The sequence below is a fragment of the Lithobates pipiens genome, unplaced genomic scaffold (genome assembly GCF_037356315.1).
Source record: "Lithobates pipiens isolate NorthernLeopardFrog02 unplaced genomic scaffold, aLitPip1_a1.2 Scaffold_28, whole genome shotgun sequence".
Classification (NCBI taxonomy): domain Eukaryota; kingdom Metazoa; phylum Chordata; class Amphibia; order Anura; family Ranidae; genus Lithobates; species Lithobates pipiens.
The window spans coordinates 56,957,796-56,978,653 of record NW_027507789.1 but is presented as its reverse complement, the minus strand read 5'-3'; the positions used below and the strand labels follow the sequence as shown (position 1 = coordinate 56,978,653).

The following is a 20,858-nucleotide window of genomic DNA, read 5'->3' as shown; positions in this document are numbered from 1 at the left end:
GGGGGTGGGCTACCTAGGACATGACATCGATCACTGCTCCCGACGACAGCAATAGATCTGTCATTTCACTAGGCAGAACAGGGAAATGCCTTGTTTACATAGGTATCTCCCCATTCTGCCGCTCCGTGACATGATCGCAGGACATCGAGTCCATGGGACCCGCAGATGCACGGAGCACGCGGCAGGTGCTCGCACACCCACAATGCTGCGTATTAAAGTGGACGTACCTGTACGCCTATTTGCGCAGCCGTGTCATATTGTCGTGCACTGGTCGGAAAGCGGATAATATTGCTTTAAGGATAGGGTTACACAGAGGGTTAATGTGAGGGTAGGTGTTAAGAGTTGGGGGTACAAGGAGGTGTGAGGTTTAGAGGTTTATGCACAAAATCTGGTGTGGCTATGCATGGTAGCCAATCGGCTTATAAGATTTGCACTACAGAACGTGTTCCATAGGAAACCATGTTAAATGGACTGTAGTGCAAATCTGCAAAATGCAAAAAGCACTAAAACTGCATAGGTGTGAATCCAGCCTAACTTCAGCTTGCTTAATTAAGCTTTGCCAAAAATAAAAAGTGGAAGCTGGTTTCTATGCAGAGCTGCACCAGACTTTGCACTTTCCAGTTTTAGTAAATCAACCCCAGAGTGACAGAGTTGAGGTTGCAGGGAGGGTTGGTGTGAAGATTAAGCTGGCCATACATGGTTTGAATTTAGGATGATTTCTGATGACTGTTTGAGTAATGTCCTGCTGGCAATTGAAAATGTCAATTGTTTTTTCAAATTTTGTAGAAGGAGGCGCTCAAAGAATTATCAGCCAATCAGTGCTGGCAACCATTCAGATACAGGCACTGTTCAGGTATTATGATAGCTGGTACCAAAGCAGATTCATGCATCCATGTTATTGACCTTGATGGAGGAATCCACAGTATGATTGAAAGAAATCTATATATGTTTATGGTCAACTTTGAGCTTAGTGTTTAAGCTACACGACGGTTTAGTGTTAGGAGTGAGGTAGCTGTAAAGATTAGTGTGAGTATTGGTACTCCAAGTGCCCTAGGAGTTTGATATCAAATTCTGCACTGAAACCCATCAGTGCCAATCTACATTATGGATCTGGATAATTAAGGATTTGAAAGATAATGTGTCATGCAAATGTTTTGACATCAACCGGGAGGAGAGGCAGAGAGAGGCAAGCAGTCACGTGAGCGCCGGAAGGTGCTCTAAAAGAAGGTAGAGATCAGCATTTTTTTTTTCATAAAACACATGCAGTAGGGCACATGTCCTTTAGTTAACAGAGGGGAATGTATGGTTCTATCATAGTTTTTTTTTGCAGCATCAGGAAGGGAAAGGGTGGGGAGTGGCGCGGGGGGCAGCAAAGGAGGACAGAGGTGAGCTGCAGATGACCGACACGTAAACTGACCACGGTGTCAAGGCTCAGCAGCCATGATAAACCGTGGTCAGTTTACAGGGTGGAGGGCAGAACCTGGCAAGTATTTTATGATACAAGGGGCCAAAATACACAGCACAAGCACTGTGCTGTTCTTGCTTTAAGGCAGGGGTAGGCAACCCTCCAGCTCTGGTGAAACTACAAATCCCATCATGCCTCTGCAAGTCATGCCAGTGATTGTTAGGGTCTTACAATGTCTCATGGGACTTGTAGTTTCAAAACAGCTGAAGGGCCGAGGTTGCCTACCCCTGCTTTAAGGGAACAGGATACAAACTCTTTAACCACGTCCCGACCGGCGCACGACGATGTATGTCGGCAGAATGTCATGGACAGGCAAATGGGCGTACAGGTACGTGCCTTTTAAATTTGCCGCCGTGCCATCGCGTGCGCACCGCTCGGGATCTCCATGAGTCGGATTGCGGGTCTTGCAGACTATCGCCGGAAAACCGCAATTGTCTCATGGGAGGAAAAAGGGGGAGATGCTAAAGTAAACAAGCATCTCCCCGTTCTTCCTAGCAACAGTGTCACTGATGTGTAAAACACAGCCACGCCCCTAGGACACACTGCCACCTAGTGGTTAACCCCTTTACTGCCAGTGTCATTTACACAGGAATCAGTGCATTTGTATAGCACTGATTGCTGTATAAATGACAATGTCCCAAAAATGTCCGTTGTGTTCGCCATAATGTCACAGTCGAAATAAAAAAGCTGATCGCCGCCATTACTAGTACATTAAATTATTAATAAAAATGCCATAAAACGATCCCCTATTTTGTAAACGCTATAACTTTTGCGCAAACCAATCAATAATCGCTTATTGTGATTTTTTTTACCAAGAATATGTAGAAGAATACGTAAACTGAGGGAAAAAAACTTTTTTTATAAATTGTTGGGGGATATTTATTACAACAAAAAGTTAAAAATTATGCGTTTTTTTCAAAATTGTTGCTCTATTTTTGTTTTTAGCGCAAAAAATAAAAACCGCAGGGGTGATTACTTGTAAAAAAAAAAAAATTATTAATAAAAATGCCATAAAACTATCCCTTTTTGTAAACACTATAACTTTTTCGAAAACCAATCAATAATCGCTTGTTTTTTTTTTTTTTACCAAAAATATGTATCGGCTGAAACTGAGGAAAAAAAATAGTTTTTTTTTAAAATTGTTGCTTTTTTTTGTTTATAGCGCAACAAATAAAAACCGCAGAGGGGATCAAATACCACCAAAAGAAAGCTCTATTTGTGGGAAAAAAAAGGACATCAATTTTGTTTGGGAGCCATGTCGCACGACCGCGCAATTGTCAGTTAAATCGACGCAGTGCCGAATCGCAAAAAGTGGTCTGGTCTTTGGCCAGCAAAATGGTCCGGTTTGAAAGTGGTTAACACTGGACTCCAGGCAAGCTCCAGGCAAGCAGCTTAATACATGAGTGAAATAGTTATATAGAAGCTACTGACAGATTTGTATTTCTGTCCATCCAGTTCTGAGATTTGGACAGTTTTGCTGCAAAACACAGTACCATATGACACTAGTGGAGCAGTTTAGTAACACTTTCAGGTTTCCTCTTCTCCTGCAGTTATTGGCTGGAGAGTGAAATAAGAAACGGCAGACTGTTTCTCCCTCCCCCAGTCTGAGCTCTTCTGTACATGGGATTGCAAGAGGTGGATACCAAGTTTGATTCAGTTATTTAAACTTCCTGTGTTAAAAAATAAATAAAATAAAAAATAAAATAAAAAGTCAATGAATACATTGACTGCATTCATTTATATATATTTTATATCTGCCTGGAGTTCAGCCTTAACCCTTTCATGACTAAGCCTATTTTTGGAATTTCGTGTTTACAAGTTAAAATCCATATTTTTTGCTAGAAAATTACTTGGAACCCCCAAACATTATATATATTTTTTTAGCAGAGGCTCTAGAGAATAAAACGGCGATTGTTGCAATATTTTATGTCACACGGTATTTGCGCAGTGGTGTTTTAAACGCAACTTTTTGGGAAAAGGGACACTTTCATGAATAAAAAAAAAACAAAACAGTAAAATTAGCCCAATTTTTTTGCGTAATGTGAAAGATAATGTTACGCCGAGTAAATAGATACCAAACATGTCACACTTTATAATTGCGCGCACTTGTAGATTGACGACAAAGTACGGTACCTAAAAATCTCAATAGGCGACGCTTTAAATTTTTTTTACGGTTACCAGGTTAGCGTTACAGAGGAGGTCTACTGCTAGAATTATTGCTCTCGCTCTGACGATCGCGGCGATACCTCACATGTGTGATTTGAACACCGTTTACATACGCGGGCGCGACTTCCGTATGCGTTTTCTTTGCTTCGCGAGCTCGCGGGGACGGCGGGCGCTTTGAAATTATATATATATATTTTTTTTATTTTATTTATTTTAAAATGACTAAATTGTTTTAAAAAAATAAAAATAAAATGTGATCACTTTTATTGCTGTCACAACGAATGTAAACATCCCTTGTGACAGTAATAGGTGGTGACAGGTACTCTTTATGGAGGGATCGGGGGTCTAAAAGACCCCCCACCCCTCCTTTACACTTCAATGTATTCAGATCGCCGAAAACGGCGATTCTGAATACCGGATATTTTTTTAAAACCGGCGCCATTGGCAGCCGAGTAAACGGTCGCTTCCGTGTTTACGATGAGGAGACTGGAACGAAGCCGATTACGGCTTCGTTCCAGTTCCTCCCCAGCAGCCAGAGCCGACGGATCGCTAATCGGAGCACCGGTAACAGCGGCGAGAGGCGGCAGGAGGGGGGGACGTCCCCTCCCGCTCCTCCGGCATAACAGCCGAGCGGCTTTTAGCCGCATCGGTTGTTATGGCTGGAAAGCCAATCGCCCGCTGTAAAAAACGGTACCGGGATGATGCCTGCAGGTGCGGGCATCATCCCGGTATACCCCCCGGAAGCCGAGTACGCAGATCTGCGTACGCTCGGCGGGAAAGGGTTAATATAAAATGCAAAACACAATTGTTATGCTATGTACAAAATTCAATAATCCATGGAAAATAATCTGGAAAGAAACAAAAATCTCAATGGTTTGCCATGAGTTACTTTTAATTCAGGTTTATCAACTACACTTTGCCCTGGCAAGACTGCCCACGGGGGCGCGCAGCATGGCGATAGTGGCTGCGCCGTGTTGCTAGGAAGTGGCACGACCCCAATCTGTGGAAAGAGCCTCGGCTCTTTAAACATGTGATCGGCTGTGTCCAATCACAGCCGGTCACATGTAAACAAGAAAGTGCCGCTAATTGGCACTCCTCACCTCACACTGACAGAGTGTGTGGCAAGGAGGGACGATCAGTGGCATCTCTTCATAGGGGAACATTTAGGAATGTAATCAGGGCACTGATCAACATTTTTTTTTTTATTACATTTTTGGTCTTTTTTTTGTAAAAATTAAAAAACCCAGCAGTGATTAAATACCACCAAAAGAAAGTTCTATTTGTGTGAAGAAAATGATAAAAAATTGTTTGGGTACAGTGTAGCACGACCGCGCAATTTTCATTCAAAGTGTGACAACGCTGAAAGCTGAAAAATGGCCTGGGCAGGAAGGGGGTGAAAGTGCCTGGTAGGCAAGTGGTTAAACAGGTGCAGTTTATCCCTTAACAAAAGTACTTCAGTCATATATGTTGAAATGTCATTGTTTTTATTTTTTGGAAGGCTGAATTTCTGGGCTGGTTCTAGCTGTTGCAGGCAACCACAAAAGAATAAAGATGAAAACATTTATGACTGCTGCATAAAAACAATTACCTATTAATGACTTTTGTTTTCAAAAAACATTTAAAGCAAGAGGAACAATTTGCAGCCAAGTGGTGAAAAACGTATATAAGAATAGCTAAGCAACATCCATGTTTGCTACTCAAAAGTCAAAGACCAACTTGAATTTACAAAGAGCTATCATTATCTGAATGTTTAAAGGAGAAATAAAATGAATGTTAGGTATATACCTAACAATATTATTAACTAAAACTTTTTTTATTATCTATTATTTGGTATTAGTCCAGGGGAATAATGCCTCAGTTGATATTTACAGCTATTTACTACACTTAGGGCTATCTATGGGTATATCCAGGGAAGACAGAATGGAAACACAAGTCAATAATAGCGAGGAATGCCTAACTTTTGTATAACTATTACAGGCCGGGGCGAATTAAGCAAAGGACCTAATTTCAGAGACCTATAAACAGTTCCTGACCTCACCCCTGTGTACATTACCTCTCCTTTGCAAACAAATTTGGGAAAAGGATGTGGGACCTATTTCTAATATCTAAAAAAATATTTTTACGTTTTGTTCAGTTGACGTCAATCTCCCCTTCACATGAGCTGACTCGGAATATTTATTCTTCACCACAGGGGGTGAATTAAATTGCCATGTGGTTGACTGCATCTGTTGCAGCAAGAATTGCTACATTGGCCAACTCCGTGGAAAATGCATGAGTGCAGTAAAATCCATGTAGAATAAATATTCCTTGAAGGATTGAACTTGCTGCAACAGATGCAGTCAACCACATGGGACTTTAATTCACCCCCTGTGGTGGTGCCCCAAGCTCCAAAAAGTATGAAAGCCTTAAAATAGGTCTCCTCAACACATTCCTCGGTGGACGAAGGGATAAGTAAACTGAACAGATACATTGCCTTTGTGAGGAACACGAATGCCTCGTTTCCATTGAGCGGAGCGGTTCGGGTCGGTACAGTTTGGAAGGGTTACAATGGTCCGGCCTATTCAGGTGATCGTTTCCACTGCAAGTTGGACCACCAGGGGCCATACGGGGTTTAGAAAAAATGCCTTTGATGTGAGCATTGACTTTTTTTGTCCGCCAATCAGTGGCATCTGAAGCAGGACCCTGAATGGTGTGGTATGGTTCGGTTGTACGGGCCGCTTTCATAATGGAAACACTCAGAATAGCCTACCTGTCAGGAACAATGAAACAGACAGGGACAGAAGTACAATCAAATCACACTTGTTTATTAATAAAAATAAAAAGGTAAATAGAAAAAAGCGTAGTCAAGCTTAGCCAGAGTCCAGTAGCCAGATCAGGTAGTCAGCCAGTCCAAAGTTCATAAACCAGATCGGGTAATCAGCCAGTCCAGACGTCAGGGATCCAAGAAGAGCAACTGCAAGCAGGATAGAAGCCAGGAGGAATGTCAGGAAGCCAGTCTTGAAACAAATAGCAGGAGATGGTTCCTAGTGATGTGACCACGCAAAGGAAAGAGTGAGCTGGAAGGCTTTAAATAGGAAGGTCAGACAAGCATCATCGGGAACAGCTGGCAACTGTGAAAAGAGAAGAGAGCTGGCAATTAGCTGACAGCTGAGCGGCCAGCCCAGAGGAGGAAGGGCTAAGCCAGCCCTGACAGTACCGCACCGAAACTAACCGATCCGCTCAGTGGAAATAAGGCATTATTGTGCTAGACAGTGTTTGGCAAATAAAAATAGGCCAGGATGGCAGGAAAATAGTCCTTTGCAGATCATGTTGTATATCAAAGAAAATGTTTGAGGATTTCCAAAAGAAATAACTCAGTTGTCGCATACCTATATGCCCAACTAATATGCTATAGGAAATGTTCAATGAAAGGGAAATTACTGGTAGGATAACAGCTGGAGTCTAGCACATGTACAGAATAAAATCTATATTTTATTTTGATCAAATTAAAATATTCATCGCTTCAGGGTGTCTGTGTCTTCTCATCTGGGGGGGGTATTTAACTCCTTTCATTATCTCGCTTTCATACGAGTCCATTAGATCAGACAGACACCTGTTCTTGAGTTCTTTCTGTAATGGATTGACACTATATACAGTATATATGAAAGGATAGAGATATTCAAATCCACTAATGGTATGTTATACAATTGTACAAAGCAATTTTCTTATATGTGACTTACGTTATTTTTTCTATACATGTCATCTGTAAAATTATTCCACAACTTTACATATGCATCCTTAAAGAAGTGGATCAGCATTAATATATGCCAAATTCTTTAAAATACAATCTACAAAATATTTTGGTGTTGAATGTCTAGTGTTTTTATATATTTTCAAATGATACAATCAAACTAAAATGTCAAAATTATTTTATGTTACATTCCAGCTGCTGTCAGTAAATCCCCTTTCATTACACTTTTCCTGTTTCATGTTTTAGGCTGGATTCACACCTATGCATTTTTAGTGCTTTTTGCATTTTGCAGATTTGCTCTACATAACGTGTTCCATTGGAATCCATGTTAAATGGATGTAGTGCAAATCTGCAAAATGCAAAAAGCACAAAAAAATGCATAGGTGTGATTCCAGCCTCAGTGCCTATTGTCTCTCATTGGGTGCGGTGTTGCTTTCACCAACCCGGCAGGAACCATAGCGTTTAATGGGAGAACTGACACACCTGGAAATGTTGGATAGCAGTGAGGCCTGAAACGCTTCAAATTTCAACACATCACCTGCGGGAAATAAGTCTAAAGCTGGATACACACTATACAAATTTTTCCTTTAAATTTATCAAAGCCATATAAATATGTAGGTCAAAACTTAAGAGTTTCAATTTGCAGTCAGGCAGGCCCTTGCACTATATGGTTTTGCTAAATCTAAAGGAACTTAGACAAAAGTTGTATAGTGTGTATGGAGTCTTTAAGTCTAGGCTCACATCTATGAGACTGCACCCGATACGTTTTCCAGGCACGTTTTGAAACCCTCTTTTTTTATGTGTTTTTTTCATGTTGTTTTCATGCATTTTACATGTTTTTTCCCCCTCTTTAACCACTTCAGCCCCGGACCAATTGTCAGCCTAAGGAGCAGAGGTCTTTTTACAATTTCGCACTGCACTGCTTTAACTGGTAATTGCGCGGTCATGCAATGTTGTACCCAAACTAAATTTGCGTCCTTTTCTTCCCACAAATAGTGCTTTCTTTTGATAGTATTTGATTGCCTCTGCGATATTTATTTTTTACGATATAAAAGGAAAAAGACTGAAAATTAAAAAAAAAAAAAGATATTTTCTACTTTTTGTTATAAGAAAAATCGAATAAACTAAATTTTAGTCATTCATTTAGGCCAAAATGTATTCAGCCACATGTCTTTAGTTAAAAAAAATGTCAATAAGCGTATATTTATTGGTTTGCGCAAAAGTTATAGCGTCTACAAACTAGAGTACATTTTCTGGAATTTACATAGCTTTTAATTTATGACTGCCTATCTCATTTCTTGAGGTGCTAAAATGGCAGGGCAGTACACCCCCTCCCCAAATGACCCCATTTTGGAAAGTAGAGACCCCAAGGAAATTGCTGAGGGGCATGTTGAGCCCATTGAATATTTTTTTTTTGTCCCAAGTGATTGAATAATGACACAAAAAAAAAAAGTTTACAAAAAGTTGTCACTAAATGATATATTGCTCACACATGCCATAGTTATATGTGGCATTGCACCCCAAAATATATTCTACTGCTTCTCCTGAGTACGGGGATATCACATATGTGGGACTTTTTGGGAGTCTAGCCGCGTACGGGACCCCGAAAACCAATCACTGCCTTCGGGATTTCTAAGGGTGCAAATTTTTGATTTCACTCCTCACTACCTATCACAGTTTCGAAGGCCATAAAATGCAAAAATAGCACAAAAACCCCCCAAATGACCCTATTTTGGAAAGTAGACACCCCAAGCTATTTACTGAGAGGCATGTTGAGTCCATAAAATATTTTATATTTTGCCACAAGTTGCAGGAATATTACAATTTTTTTTTTTTTTGCAGAAAGTTGTCACTAAATGATATATTGCTCACACATGCTATGGGCATAAGTGAAATTACACCCCAAAATAAATTCTGCTGCTTCTCCCGAGTACGAGGATACCACATGTGGGGGACTTTTTGGGAGCCTAGCCACGTACAGGACCCCGAAAACCAAGCACTGCCTTCAGGATTTAAATATAAAACGCTACAAAAAAAAAACTGTTAGCGATCGCAGGGATCAGGTCTGACTCTGCGAACGCTGCAGTTATGTGTTTAGTGTTTTGTAAGTGACAGCGATCGATCGATACTGCACTTGGGTGGGCTGGGCAGAGGGGCAAAACGCAGGTGCTAGCAGGTATCTGGGCTGATCCCGCTAACCATGCGTTTTTTTCTAACCCTAAACTGCTGGAGACTCTAGTATAGATCTGATCATATCAGATATTGATCTGTTCAGATACTATACCACTACAGGAGGTGTATGCTTTGCGCGTGGGTGTTAGCGGTACTGGCACTAACCTAGCGCTTCCTGGGGCGACACAGACCCTGACCCTAAAACCTAATTGATATCACCCGCCGGGTGATCAGGGGGTTAAACCTTTATTGGGTAATAAATGGTGGGTGCCCTGATGCTATAAAAAGCAAACTAACTAACCAGAGTCACCTGTAACACTTATACGGTGATCACTGGTGAAAGGGTTAACTAGGGGCAATCAGGGGGTTAAAATCTTTATTAGGTAGTATATGGGGGTCCCTGACGCTATATAAAAACCTGACGGGGAACCTAAATAACTAGCTGGCTAACCAGCATCACCAGTGACACTTATACGGTGATCGCTGGTGAAAGGGTTAACTCTAGGGGCAATCAGGGGGTTAAAATCTTTATTAGGTAGTATATGGGGGTACCTAACGCTATAAAAACCTGGCGGTGAACATAAAAAATAACTAGCTACCTAGCGGCACCAGTGACACTAATGCAGCGATCAGAAAAACGATCGCTTAGTGACACTGGCAAAAGGGGGTGAAAGGGTTAACTCTAGGGGCAATCAGGGGGTTAAAGCTTTATTGGGGGGGGGGGGGGGGTAGGGGGCTACCCTGGACCTAACACTAACTGCCCTGACAGTTTTTTTTGTGTGCCTATGTATACCTACGTGTCAGTGTAGTGTTGGTGCACTTACTATTGTGTTCTCCTCGCAGTCCTGTCAAAAAGACCGCCCGAGGAGAATGACATCACTTCCTCCCTGCCTGTGTTTACACTACACAGGCGGGGGAAGCTTCTCATTCGCCAGGAGCGATCGAGAGGGGATGGCCAGAAACCAACGGCCATCCCCTCATCCCGGATCACTCCTGAAGCGAAACGGACCGCCGCAACCAGCGGGAGGGGGTCCGATCGGACCCCCCCACCCGCTGGAAGGAAAGCACGTACATGTACGTGCTTGTGTCTGTCGGTGCCATTCTGCCGACGTACATTTACATGCGGGCGGTCCTTAAGTGGTTAAACACACTGTAAATGCACTGTATATATAGCTGGTTGCTAAGGAGGGGGCCGAGGAGCCGGCCGCCGCACCTTATCAACTGATAAGTCATCAGCTGAATGTAAAATAAAAAATTGCCGGCAAAAAAAAAAAAAAAAAAAACCCAGTGTGGGTGTTCCCCCCCAGGTTGCCATAGGAGGCCCTTCGGGTCTAGGTGTGGCTCCCCCAAATCCATACCAGACCCTTATCAGAGCATGTGTTTGATGTGTTTTGCATTTTGCGTTTGTTTTCTGTTTAAAACACTGTATATAGTTGGTTGCTAATGAGGGGGCGGGAAGCCGGCTCCCGCATCCTTAACAACCAATGAGCCATCTGATGTCAGCAGGGTTCCCCTCTGACAGCTTCTGTCATTGGGAGAAGACGGCTCGGAGAAGACAGCTTGGGCTTCTTTTTTAACCACTTGGGATCCGCGCTATTGCCGAATGACGGCATTAGCGCGGACCTAGATTGCCGGGACTACGTCTATTGACGTAGTCCCGGTTACGAGCGGCCTGCGCGCCCCCTGAGGGGTGCGCGCAGCGCGCTCTGTGATCGGCGAGTCCGTGAGACTCGCCTGATCACCGATCCGTGTAAGGGGTCGATCCCGACCCCTTATCACGTGATCAGCTGTCAGCCAATGACAGCTGATCATGTGATAAAACGGAGCCGGTAATCGGCTAGTATTCCTCCTCGCGCTGACAGCGCGAGGAGAAAAAAAAAAAGCCGATCGCCGGCGGCCGTGTTCGGGACATCAGTCCCGATCACGGCCAGCAATTCAAGCGGACACCTGCCCCCTGCCAGTGCCCACCTGCCACCCGCAGTGCCATCCTGAAATAAAGTAAGTGCCCCCCTGTCAGTGCCACCCAGCAGTGCCCATAGTGCCCACAGTGCCACCCAGCAGTGCCCACAGTGCCACCCAGCAGTGCCCACAGTGCCACCCACAGTGCCACCCAAAATCTGCCTCAAAGGTGCTGCACCCCAGTGCCGCCCATCAGTGCCCAGCAGTGCCACCTATCAGAGCCACCTATCAGTGCCACCTATCAGTGCCCATCAGTCCCATCTATCTGTGGTACCTATCAGTGCCCATCCGTGCCACCCATCCGTGCCACTTATCCGTGCCACCCATCCGTGCCATCTTATCTGTGCCCATCTTTGCCCATCAGTGCCGCCTTATCTGTGCCCATCGGTGCCGCCTTATCTGTGCCTATTAGTGCCGCCTTAACTATGCCTATCAGTGCCCACCAGTGCAGCCCATCAGTGCCCACCAATGCAGCCCATCAGTGCCCACCAATGCAGCCCATCAGTGCCCACCAATGCAGCCTATCAGTGCCGCCTAATCAGCGCACTTCAATGAAGGAGAAAAATGACCCGTTTGCAAAATTTTATAACAAACTATTAAAACATGATTTTTTTATTTTTTTTTTTTGCATCTTTTTTTGTTTGTTTAGCAAAAAATAAAACTCCGAGCTGTAACTAAATACCACCAAAAGAAAGCTCTATTTGTGGGAAAAAAATGATAAAAATTTCATTTGGGTACAGTGTTGTATGACCGCGTAATTGTCACTCAAAGTGCATCAGCGCTGAAAGCTGAAAATTGGTCTGGGACTGAGGGGGGTTTAAGTGCCCAGTAAGCAAGTGGTTAATAGAGCATGCTGATGGGGACAAGGGCCTATTCCCAACAACCCTTGGCTGTGGTTGTTTGGGTCTGCAGGTGGGGGGGGGCTTATAGGAGTCTGGAAGCCCCCTTAAACAAGGGGGCCCTCCAGATGCCACCCCCCTCCTATGTGAATGGGTATCGGGTACATCGTAAAAAAAAAAAAAAACATCAAGAGCCGGTTTTTGACAAGTGCTTTATTAAAAAAGAAGCCCAAGCTGTCTTCTCCGAGCCGTCATCTCCCAATGACAGAAGCTGTCAGAGGGGAACCCTGCTGACATCAGATGGCTCATTGGTTGTTAAGGATGCGGGAGCCGGCTTCCCGCCCCCTCATTAGCAACCAACTATATACAGTGTTTTAAACAGAAAACAAACGCAAAATGCAAAACACATCAAAAATCAAATCACAAACACAACACTTGCTCTTCTGGTGTGATTCCATTGAAGTCCATTACACACAAAACGCAGAAAAAATGTCCCCCGACCCTTTCCAGAAATGCACAGGTGGCAAAACGCATAGATGAACGTCTCTGTGAACTCTACAACCTAGCACCCACCTAAACCCTGCCCCTGACTAAACTCTGTACCCACTTGAAAACTGCACCCACCTGAATCCTGCACCCCACACCCACCTGAAACCTGCACCCATCTAAACTCTGCACTCACCTAAACCCTGCCCCCACTTCAAAATAGCACCCTGCACCCACCTAAACTCTGCACCTAGGACTCACCTGAAACCTGCACATACCTAAACTCTGCACCATGCACCCAACTGAAACCTGCACCTAGGACTCCCCTAAACTCTGCACCCACCTGAAACCTGCACCTAGCACCCACCTAAACACTCCACCCACCTAAACTCTGCACCCACTTGAAAACTGCACCCACCTAAACACTGCTCCTACCTAAACTCTGCCCCCACCTAAACTCTGCACCTAGCACCCACCTAAACTCTGAATCCACTGTGGTAGTGTGGTACCCCACCAGTGTATGTACCCAGAATTTTCAACCAGATGGGTTGAGGGGCTCCAGGGAGCTTGCAATGTTAGGAGGAAACTGACTTTTCAGTTTCCTCATTATTTACTAAAATCTGTTTTGGGATCTGGAGCCCGGGGATTTCGTAGCGATCCGGGTGGGGTGAAATCCTCAGTCCTGAGTCCAGATTTTGGGACTCACCAGCACACTGACTGGTCAAGTGTGTGTTGCACTATTTCTAGACACCTAACCATGGTTCTGGGCTCCACCCTCTCGAGGAGTCCAGGCAACAAGGCAGAAGTGTGCATGTCTGCACAGCTCTGTTTATCAGAGCAGACAGAGGGTCAAAGTCTGTGGGCTGGAACAGCAAGGAAGCTGGGAAAGAGTGCTGAGGTACAGTAATTCTGTTATAAAGTCAAGAGGGCTGAAGCAAAGCCTGAGCAGCAGAGCTGACCATAGAGCCAGATGGCTTGGTATTTTTCATTTATTACTGCTGTGAAATTGAAACCCCTGCATGGGAATTATCGATGGACATTTTCTTTCTTTAAAGCGGAGCTCCACCCTAAAGTGGAACTTCCGCTCATTGGAACCCTCCCCCCCTCCGGCGCCACAATTCGCACCTTTCAGGGGGGAGAGGGGTGCAGGTACCTGTACAGTACAGGTATCTGCACCCACTTCCGGCGTAGATTCTGCAGAAGCTACGCCCCTTTCCGCAGAATCTACGCCCCTTTCCGAAGGTCCCCCGCTGTCTCCTGGGAAACACACGGATCCCAGAGACAGCGGGGACCATCCTTATTGCGCAGCGCGACTCGCGCATGCGCAGTAGGGAACCGGGAAATGAAGCCGCAAGGCTCCACTTCCTGATTTCCATACCCAAGATGGCAGTGGCAGCACCCGAGAGACAATCGAGAGATCGGCTTTGGGTGCCGACATCGCGGGCGCGCTGGGCGGGTAAGTGTCATTATTTTAAAAATCAGCAGCTGCAGTATTTGAAGCTGCTGGCTTTAAAAAAAAAAAAAAACGGCGGACTCCCGCTTTAATAAAAGAGGGTCAAAAAGCAATGAAATTGAATTTCTGGTATGGATTGATCTCGCTAGTGGGTGCTACACTTGGGTTAAACAACCCCCAATATCACACCACCTAAACTCTGCACACACCTGAAACCTGCACTTAGCACGCACCTAAACTCTGCACCTTGCCCCCGCCTAAACTCTGCACCCACCTGAAACCTGCACCTAGTACCCACCTAAATTCTGCCCCTTGACTCCACCTTAACCCTGCCCCCAACTAAACTTTGCAACCAACTAAAATCTGCACCCTCCTGAAACCTGCACCTAGTAACCACCTAAACTCTGCACCCAACTAAACTCTACACCCATCTAAACCCTGTATCTAGCACCCACCTAACCTCATCACCCACGTAAACCCTGCCCCAACTAAACTCTGCACCCACTTGAAAATTGCACCCACTTAAACTCTGCACATAACCAAACCCTGCACCCACCTGACCTCTGCACCCACTTGAAAACTGCACTCACATAAATTGTGCACCCTAGCACCCGCCTAGACTCTGCACTCAGCACCCAACTAAACTCTCTGCACCCACCTAGACTGTGCACCTAGCACCCACATAAACCCCGCCCCCAACTAAACTCTCTGCACCCACCTAGACTGTGCACCTAGCACCCACCTAAACCCCGCCCTCAACTAAACTCCCTGCACCCACCTAAACTCTGCACCCACCTAAACTCTGCACCCACTTGAAAACTGCATCCACCTAAACTCTGCACCTACTTAAACTCTGAACCCTGCATCCACCTGAAACCTGCACTTAGCACCCAACTAAAAACTGTACCGAACTAAACTCTGCAGCATGCACCCAACTAAACTCTGCACCTAGGACTCACCTGAAACCTGCACATACCTAAACTCTGCACCATGCACCCACCTGAAACCTGCACCTAACACTCCACCCACCTAAACTCTGCACCCACTTGAAAACGGAACCCATCTAGACTCTATCTAAACTCTGCCCCCACCTAAACCCTGCACCTAGCACCCACCTAAACTCTGAATCCACCTAAACTCTGCACCATGCACCCACCTAAACTCTGCACCCACTAAACCCTGCCCCCAACTAAACTTTGCACCCACCTAAACTCTGCCCCCTGCACCCACCTTAACCCTGCCCCCAACTAAACTCTGCAACCAACTAAACTCTGCACCCTCCTGAAACCTGCACCTAGCAACCACCTAAACTCTGCAACCAACTAAACTCTGCACCCTCCTGAAACCTGCACCTAGCAACCACCTAAACTCTGCAACCAACTAAACTCTGCACCCTCCTGAAACCTCCACCTAGCAACCACCTAAACTCTGCACCCACCTAAACTTTTCACCTAGCACCCACCTAACCTCATCACCCACTTAAACCCTGCCCCAACTAAACTCTGCACCCACTTGAAAATTGCACCCACCTAAACTTTGCACATAACCAAACTCTGCACCTAGCACCCACCTAAACTCTGCACCCTAGCACCCACCTAAACTCTGCACTGAGTACCCACCTAAACCCCCGCCCCCAACTATACTCTCTACCCACCTAAACTGTGCCTTCAACTAAACTCTGCACCCATCTTAAACCTGCACCCACCTAAACCCTGCACCGTGCACCCACCTAAACACTGCACCCTGCACCCAAATAAAACACTGCCCCCAAATAAAACACTGCCCTCAAATAAAACACTGCCCCCTGCACCCAAATAAAACACTGCTCCCTGCACCCAAATAAAACTCTGCACCCTGCACCCAAATAAACTCTGCACCTAGCACCCACCTAAACCCTACACCCACCTGAAACCTGCACCCATCACCCACCTAAACTCTGCACCCTGCTCCCAGGTAAACTCTGCACCCTACACCCACACTCTGCACCCTGCACCCACCTAAACTGTGCCCTCACTTAAACCCTGCACCCACCTGAAACCCGCACATAGCACTCACCTAAACACTGTACCCTGCACCCATCTAAACTCTGAACCCACCTAAATGCTGCACCCACCTAAAAACTGAAACATGCACCTAGCCACCACCTAAACTCTGCCCCTACCTAAACTGTGCTGTCCTGCTGTCACTCCACAGTGGCAGGACAGATCACCATAGCAGGCTAGTCAGGGGGCAGGGGGGTGACACCATGTTTTACCACACCAGGTGACATGAACCCTAGTAACGCCACTGGGTAGAAGGCCATAACTGCAGGCTTTTTGGAAGCTACTGGTGTGTGTAGGTATCTTTAGCAGCATGTACTTTAAATCTGCAGCAGTGTTTTTCTCGATGGAGTTTCCTTAACACTAAGGAGCTATCCAAACTCTGTCAGGAACATCATACCAGCAATCAGTAAGGTCGTGCCAGCCATTAGGCTCATGCGCAAAAATAAACAATGTTTCCAGGCATAGTGGCCTAGCTAAGCTTGCAATAATGTACATATAGCAGCCTGTAGCTTAGGCAAGGAGCTCCTCAAAAATGTACTTGCCAGGAGTAGTTATCCTGGTTAATTGATAAAGATCCATTGATTACTAAGTTTGGCCTTGTTGCACTTTTCTCTTCTACTATTAGGTGGCCAGGTACTTGGTGGTACTAGGTATGAGAAGGGCAACCCAAGGTCATGTTATGAGTATATGGGGTAACCCAGCCAATGGGCAGGTGTTTTCTTGAATTCCTTGGCCTGCTGGGAGCACCTATAAATCTGGGTGGAGTCAGGTGTTCTGTGCCACCTGGACATCTGTCTGGGTGGACGGGTGTCGTAAGCCCCTGGCTGCTAGGCTGGAGATTGGGCCTATCTCAGTGGCATCTGGCTGTCCAGAAGAGGGCAATGCAGTTTTGGGATTGTAGCTTGCAGTCCAACCAAAAGTGACGGTTCTGCCAGCCGGAGAACCTGTCACAGTCAGAGGTAGAAGGGGAGCGGTCACCACTAAGGGACCAACCACCTTTACCAGGGGCCACAGTGAGTAACTCAAGCAAGTACCAGAGCAGTATTCTCACCGAATGGGCATGGTGGAGAATCTGGAAACTTCAGGCAGTGATCAAGTCTGGGACCCAACCAGCAGAGGTGACGCTTGCAGAACAGCCTTGTATGTCAAGCCAGGGACGGAGCTGGTCAGCAGGGGTGAATCTTGAGAATTATCTGGAAGGCCAAGCTAAGGACCCAGCAGGGAAGTGTGGATGACGCTTGAGGGGATACTACTGCAAAGAATGGAGGAGCTCAAGGGATTCAGAGTCAGTGAATCAGTGGGTCTAGTGAGAGACCAGGAGCTCAGCGTTGAAGAACTGCAAGAAACAGTTGTAGTGAAGCTGAAGGAATTGTTACGTTTGAGTTAGGAACTGTTAAAGACGGTTGCCATAGCAGACAGCATTTCTGTATGTGCAGATGTGGCGCCTTGCTGGGGCCTTTCCCTGCACAGCTGTCCTATTGAAGTCTCAGTCTGCCAATTGAATCTACAACTACTTAAGGTTGCCCAAAAAATAAATAAAATAAAAAAAATACCACAAAAAAAAAATACAAAAAGGACTGTTAAAAGAAATAAAACCTCTTTTACATTTAAGAAGTATCTGGCGCCCAATGACTTTCACCATCTATGCACCCACTATGCCTCAGAACCCACTACATATTGAAGGATGTCAGCTATCTTTGGCCTTGGAGGTCCTCATTATACGAGAAGAAGCTAAAGACTTTGCTACATATACATATAAGCACATTGGATGTGTGCACACCATGGTGTGCATGTGATTGGACTGGCATGTCCACCACAGGTACTGGCACCTAGTGAGCTATTAAAACCGAGCTCTGCATTGGATACTTGCTGAATGGTCTGTCACTCTGAGTTTCTGTTATTCCTGATCTGGAACCTTTCTGCCCGGCTCTGTAGTGTTACGATGAGTCTTACTACCAGTATCTCTAGTAGTGTTCCTGAAAATTCTGCTGCCACACTGTACTATTCTATTACCTCAAATACAATCGCTTAAACCTACAATTGGTCCCCGTGTAAGTGCTCCCCTGACACTGGGTACCCCAGCCCCAGGCCTCACCCAAATACTATTCATCTCGGTTTCTGACCAAATATTTTGCCTATCAACTCTGTACCTAGCTGCTTGCACATTTTTTCAATCTCTGCCTGTTCCTCACCTTGATCCTGCCTATGATTTGGTGCTTTCCTGTTAGTAAACTCAGCTTGTGACCTGACTCCGCTCACAACTGAACTTTGTGTATTCTGGGTTCCCTATGTGCTGTGCTTCTGTTTACTTAATACCAGCTCTCACAAGTCCCAGTTTTCAGTTCCAGCTCCCTGGCACCTGCGCCCTTCCATTACCCTTTGGTGACCCTATCTCAACTTCCAGGGGTACTTGGAAAAAATTGTGCAAGAAGCCACCCTGGTCATCTCAAGCTCCTCATACAGGTATGCACATAACACTTTTTCCTTTTTATAGCCTCATATTCTAGCAGATTAACTATAAAAATGTTTAAGCAACATCTTTAATAGAAATCAGGTCAAATGTTTTAAAACTCTCATTCAGAATGTTTTAGATTTCTGTATTTATTTTTTTTTTTAAGATAACAGATCACATACTTGCAAATGGTTGCTTTTTGTTTTATGGCCGATGATAAACATTATTATTATTTTGCATGGTGTTTCGACGGAGAGTTTGCGTCATATCCACATAGGTATTGTGGTTGGTGTTTTTTTTCTCCTGTTAAATAAACAAACCAAAAAATATATTATTACATTATAAAATTGCATTATGGGAACTGATATTTTATTCTCCTAAAAATATAATTAAAAGCTATTTAAAAATATATATATTTAATTGGTCCACTTAATATAAACTGTGCATGAAAGGTAGATTGGTCACTCTAATAACAATAACACTCTATGTCTTATGTTATATGTAAATTGTTTAAAGTGACATTAAACAATATCCTTATTATCTAAAAAAAAAAAAAGGAAAAAAAAAAAAAAAAACTCTACCTAATGACCCTGCCATTTATTTTTCAATAACGTGGTTATAAACCCTTATACATACTTGGTGGAATCACTAGCCTCTGGTGATACACAGAGATGTAGTAATCCATGTTAATTCCAGATTGTGAGGCAACAAAACACAAAAAATACCAAGGGGGTGAATATTTTGCAAGGCACTGTACATGCGGCACACTGTGCTCTGCACAAAACCTTAAATCTTGTTAGCAAACATTTTCCTAGTTACAACAACACTAATACGATGTTACTTTGAAGACTCCTGTTATAATCTCCGGTTTTTAATATGCCACTTGGTCAGAGCTACAGCAAGCAAAAACTGCAAGCTTAAGGATGAGCAAGCTCAGAAATTAGTTCTACAGAAAGTTATATAGGACCTGCATCACCTGTGAGCAATTGACCATTCCCTTTAGGCTGGGTGCACAACGCTGCGGCAGCGAGAACCGGATCTGATTCGCACCACACTGCAGTGCAAATCACATCCGATCTCTGTGCGATGAGAGTTCAGCCATACAGATAGTATGGCTGAATTCGCATCGCACCCGCCGCAAACTCGCACGGGACCCTTTTTTTGGTCCGCAGCAGAATCGGATCGCATGAGTGTTCACACCATGGGATCCAATTCCTGTCCGAATTTGCAGATCGCACTGCGATATGCGAACTGATCTGGGGGTGTCATTAAGGTTTCACTGACACTCCCAGCAGTCCGCATAGGGCAGTGTGAACTGCCGGCGGGAGGCATGCGATACGGGAAAACGCTGCGGATTCGCGGCGTTCCCGCATCGCTCCAGTGTGAACCCAGCCTTAATTAGTAGTCTGAAGGAAAGAAAAAAAAAAAAAAGCGAATTAACCACTTCAGCCCTGGAAGGATTTACCCCCTTTCCTAACTAGAGCACTTTTTGTGATTCGGCACTACGTCTCTTTAACTGACAATTGATGTCCTCTTTTTCCCACAAATAGAGCTTTCTTTTGGTGGTATTTGATCACTCCTGCGGTTTTTATTTTTTTTGCGCTATAAACAAAAAAAAAAGCATACATTTTGAAAAAAAATAAAACGCATTATTTTTTACTTTGTGCTATAATAAATATCCCCCAAAAATATATATATAAAAAAAACGTTTTTTTCCTCAGTTTAGGCCGATACATATTCTTCTTTGGTAAAAAATAAAAATCGCAATAAGCGATTTGTTTGTGCAAAAGTTATAGCGTTTTACAAAATAGGGCATAGTTTTATGCCATTTTTATTAATATTTCCTTTTTTTTTAAATGGCAGCAATCAGCGATTTTTTTTTAAAAATTTATTATATTTATTTATTTTAAATTTATTTTTTATTTATATATTTTTTAATCATGACTGCGCCATTATGGTGGACACATCGGACATTTTTGACACATTTTTGGGACCATTGTCATTTTATACAGCAATCAGTGCAATACAAATGCACTGATTCCTGTGTAAATTACACTGGCAGTGAAGGGGATAACCACTAGGTGGCAGTGTGGG

At 44.4% G+C, this 20,858-nt stretch overlaps 1 protein-coding gene across 4 annotated transcripts in view; it reads right to left on the bottom strand.

Annotated features, from left to right (window-relative positions):
* LOC143935412 (uncharacterized) overlaps window positions 1–20,858 on the bottom strand; it is an 82,619-nt gene that overhangs the window by 7,342 nt on the left and 54,419 nt on the right. The window contains exons 4-5 of one of the 4 annotated variants that reach the window (XM_077459256.1): window positions 18,947–19,064; window positions 6,415–6,741 (exon numbers count right to left, since the gene is read on the bottom strand). In XM_077459256.1, the coding sequence (XP_077315382.1) occupies window positions 18,994–19,064 (71 nt within the window). In that variant the 3' untranslated portion in view covers window positions 6,415–6,741; window positions 18,947–18,993. Of the gene's footprint in view, window positions 1–6,414; window positions 6,742–18,946; window positions 19,068–20,858 lie in introns of those variants that run through there. The other 3 variants (XM_077459253.1, XM_077459255.1, XM_077459252.1) reach the window with 3 other exon arrangements.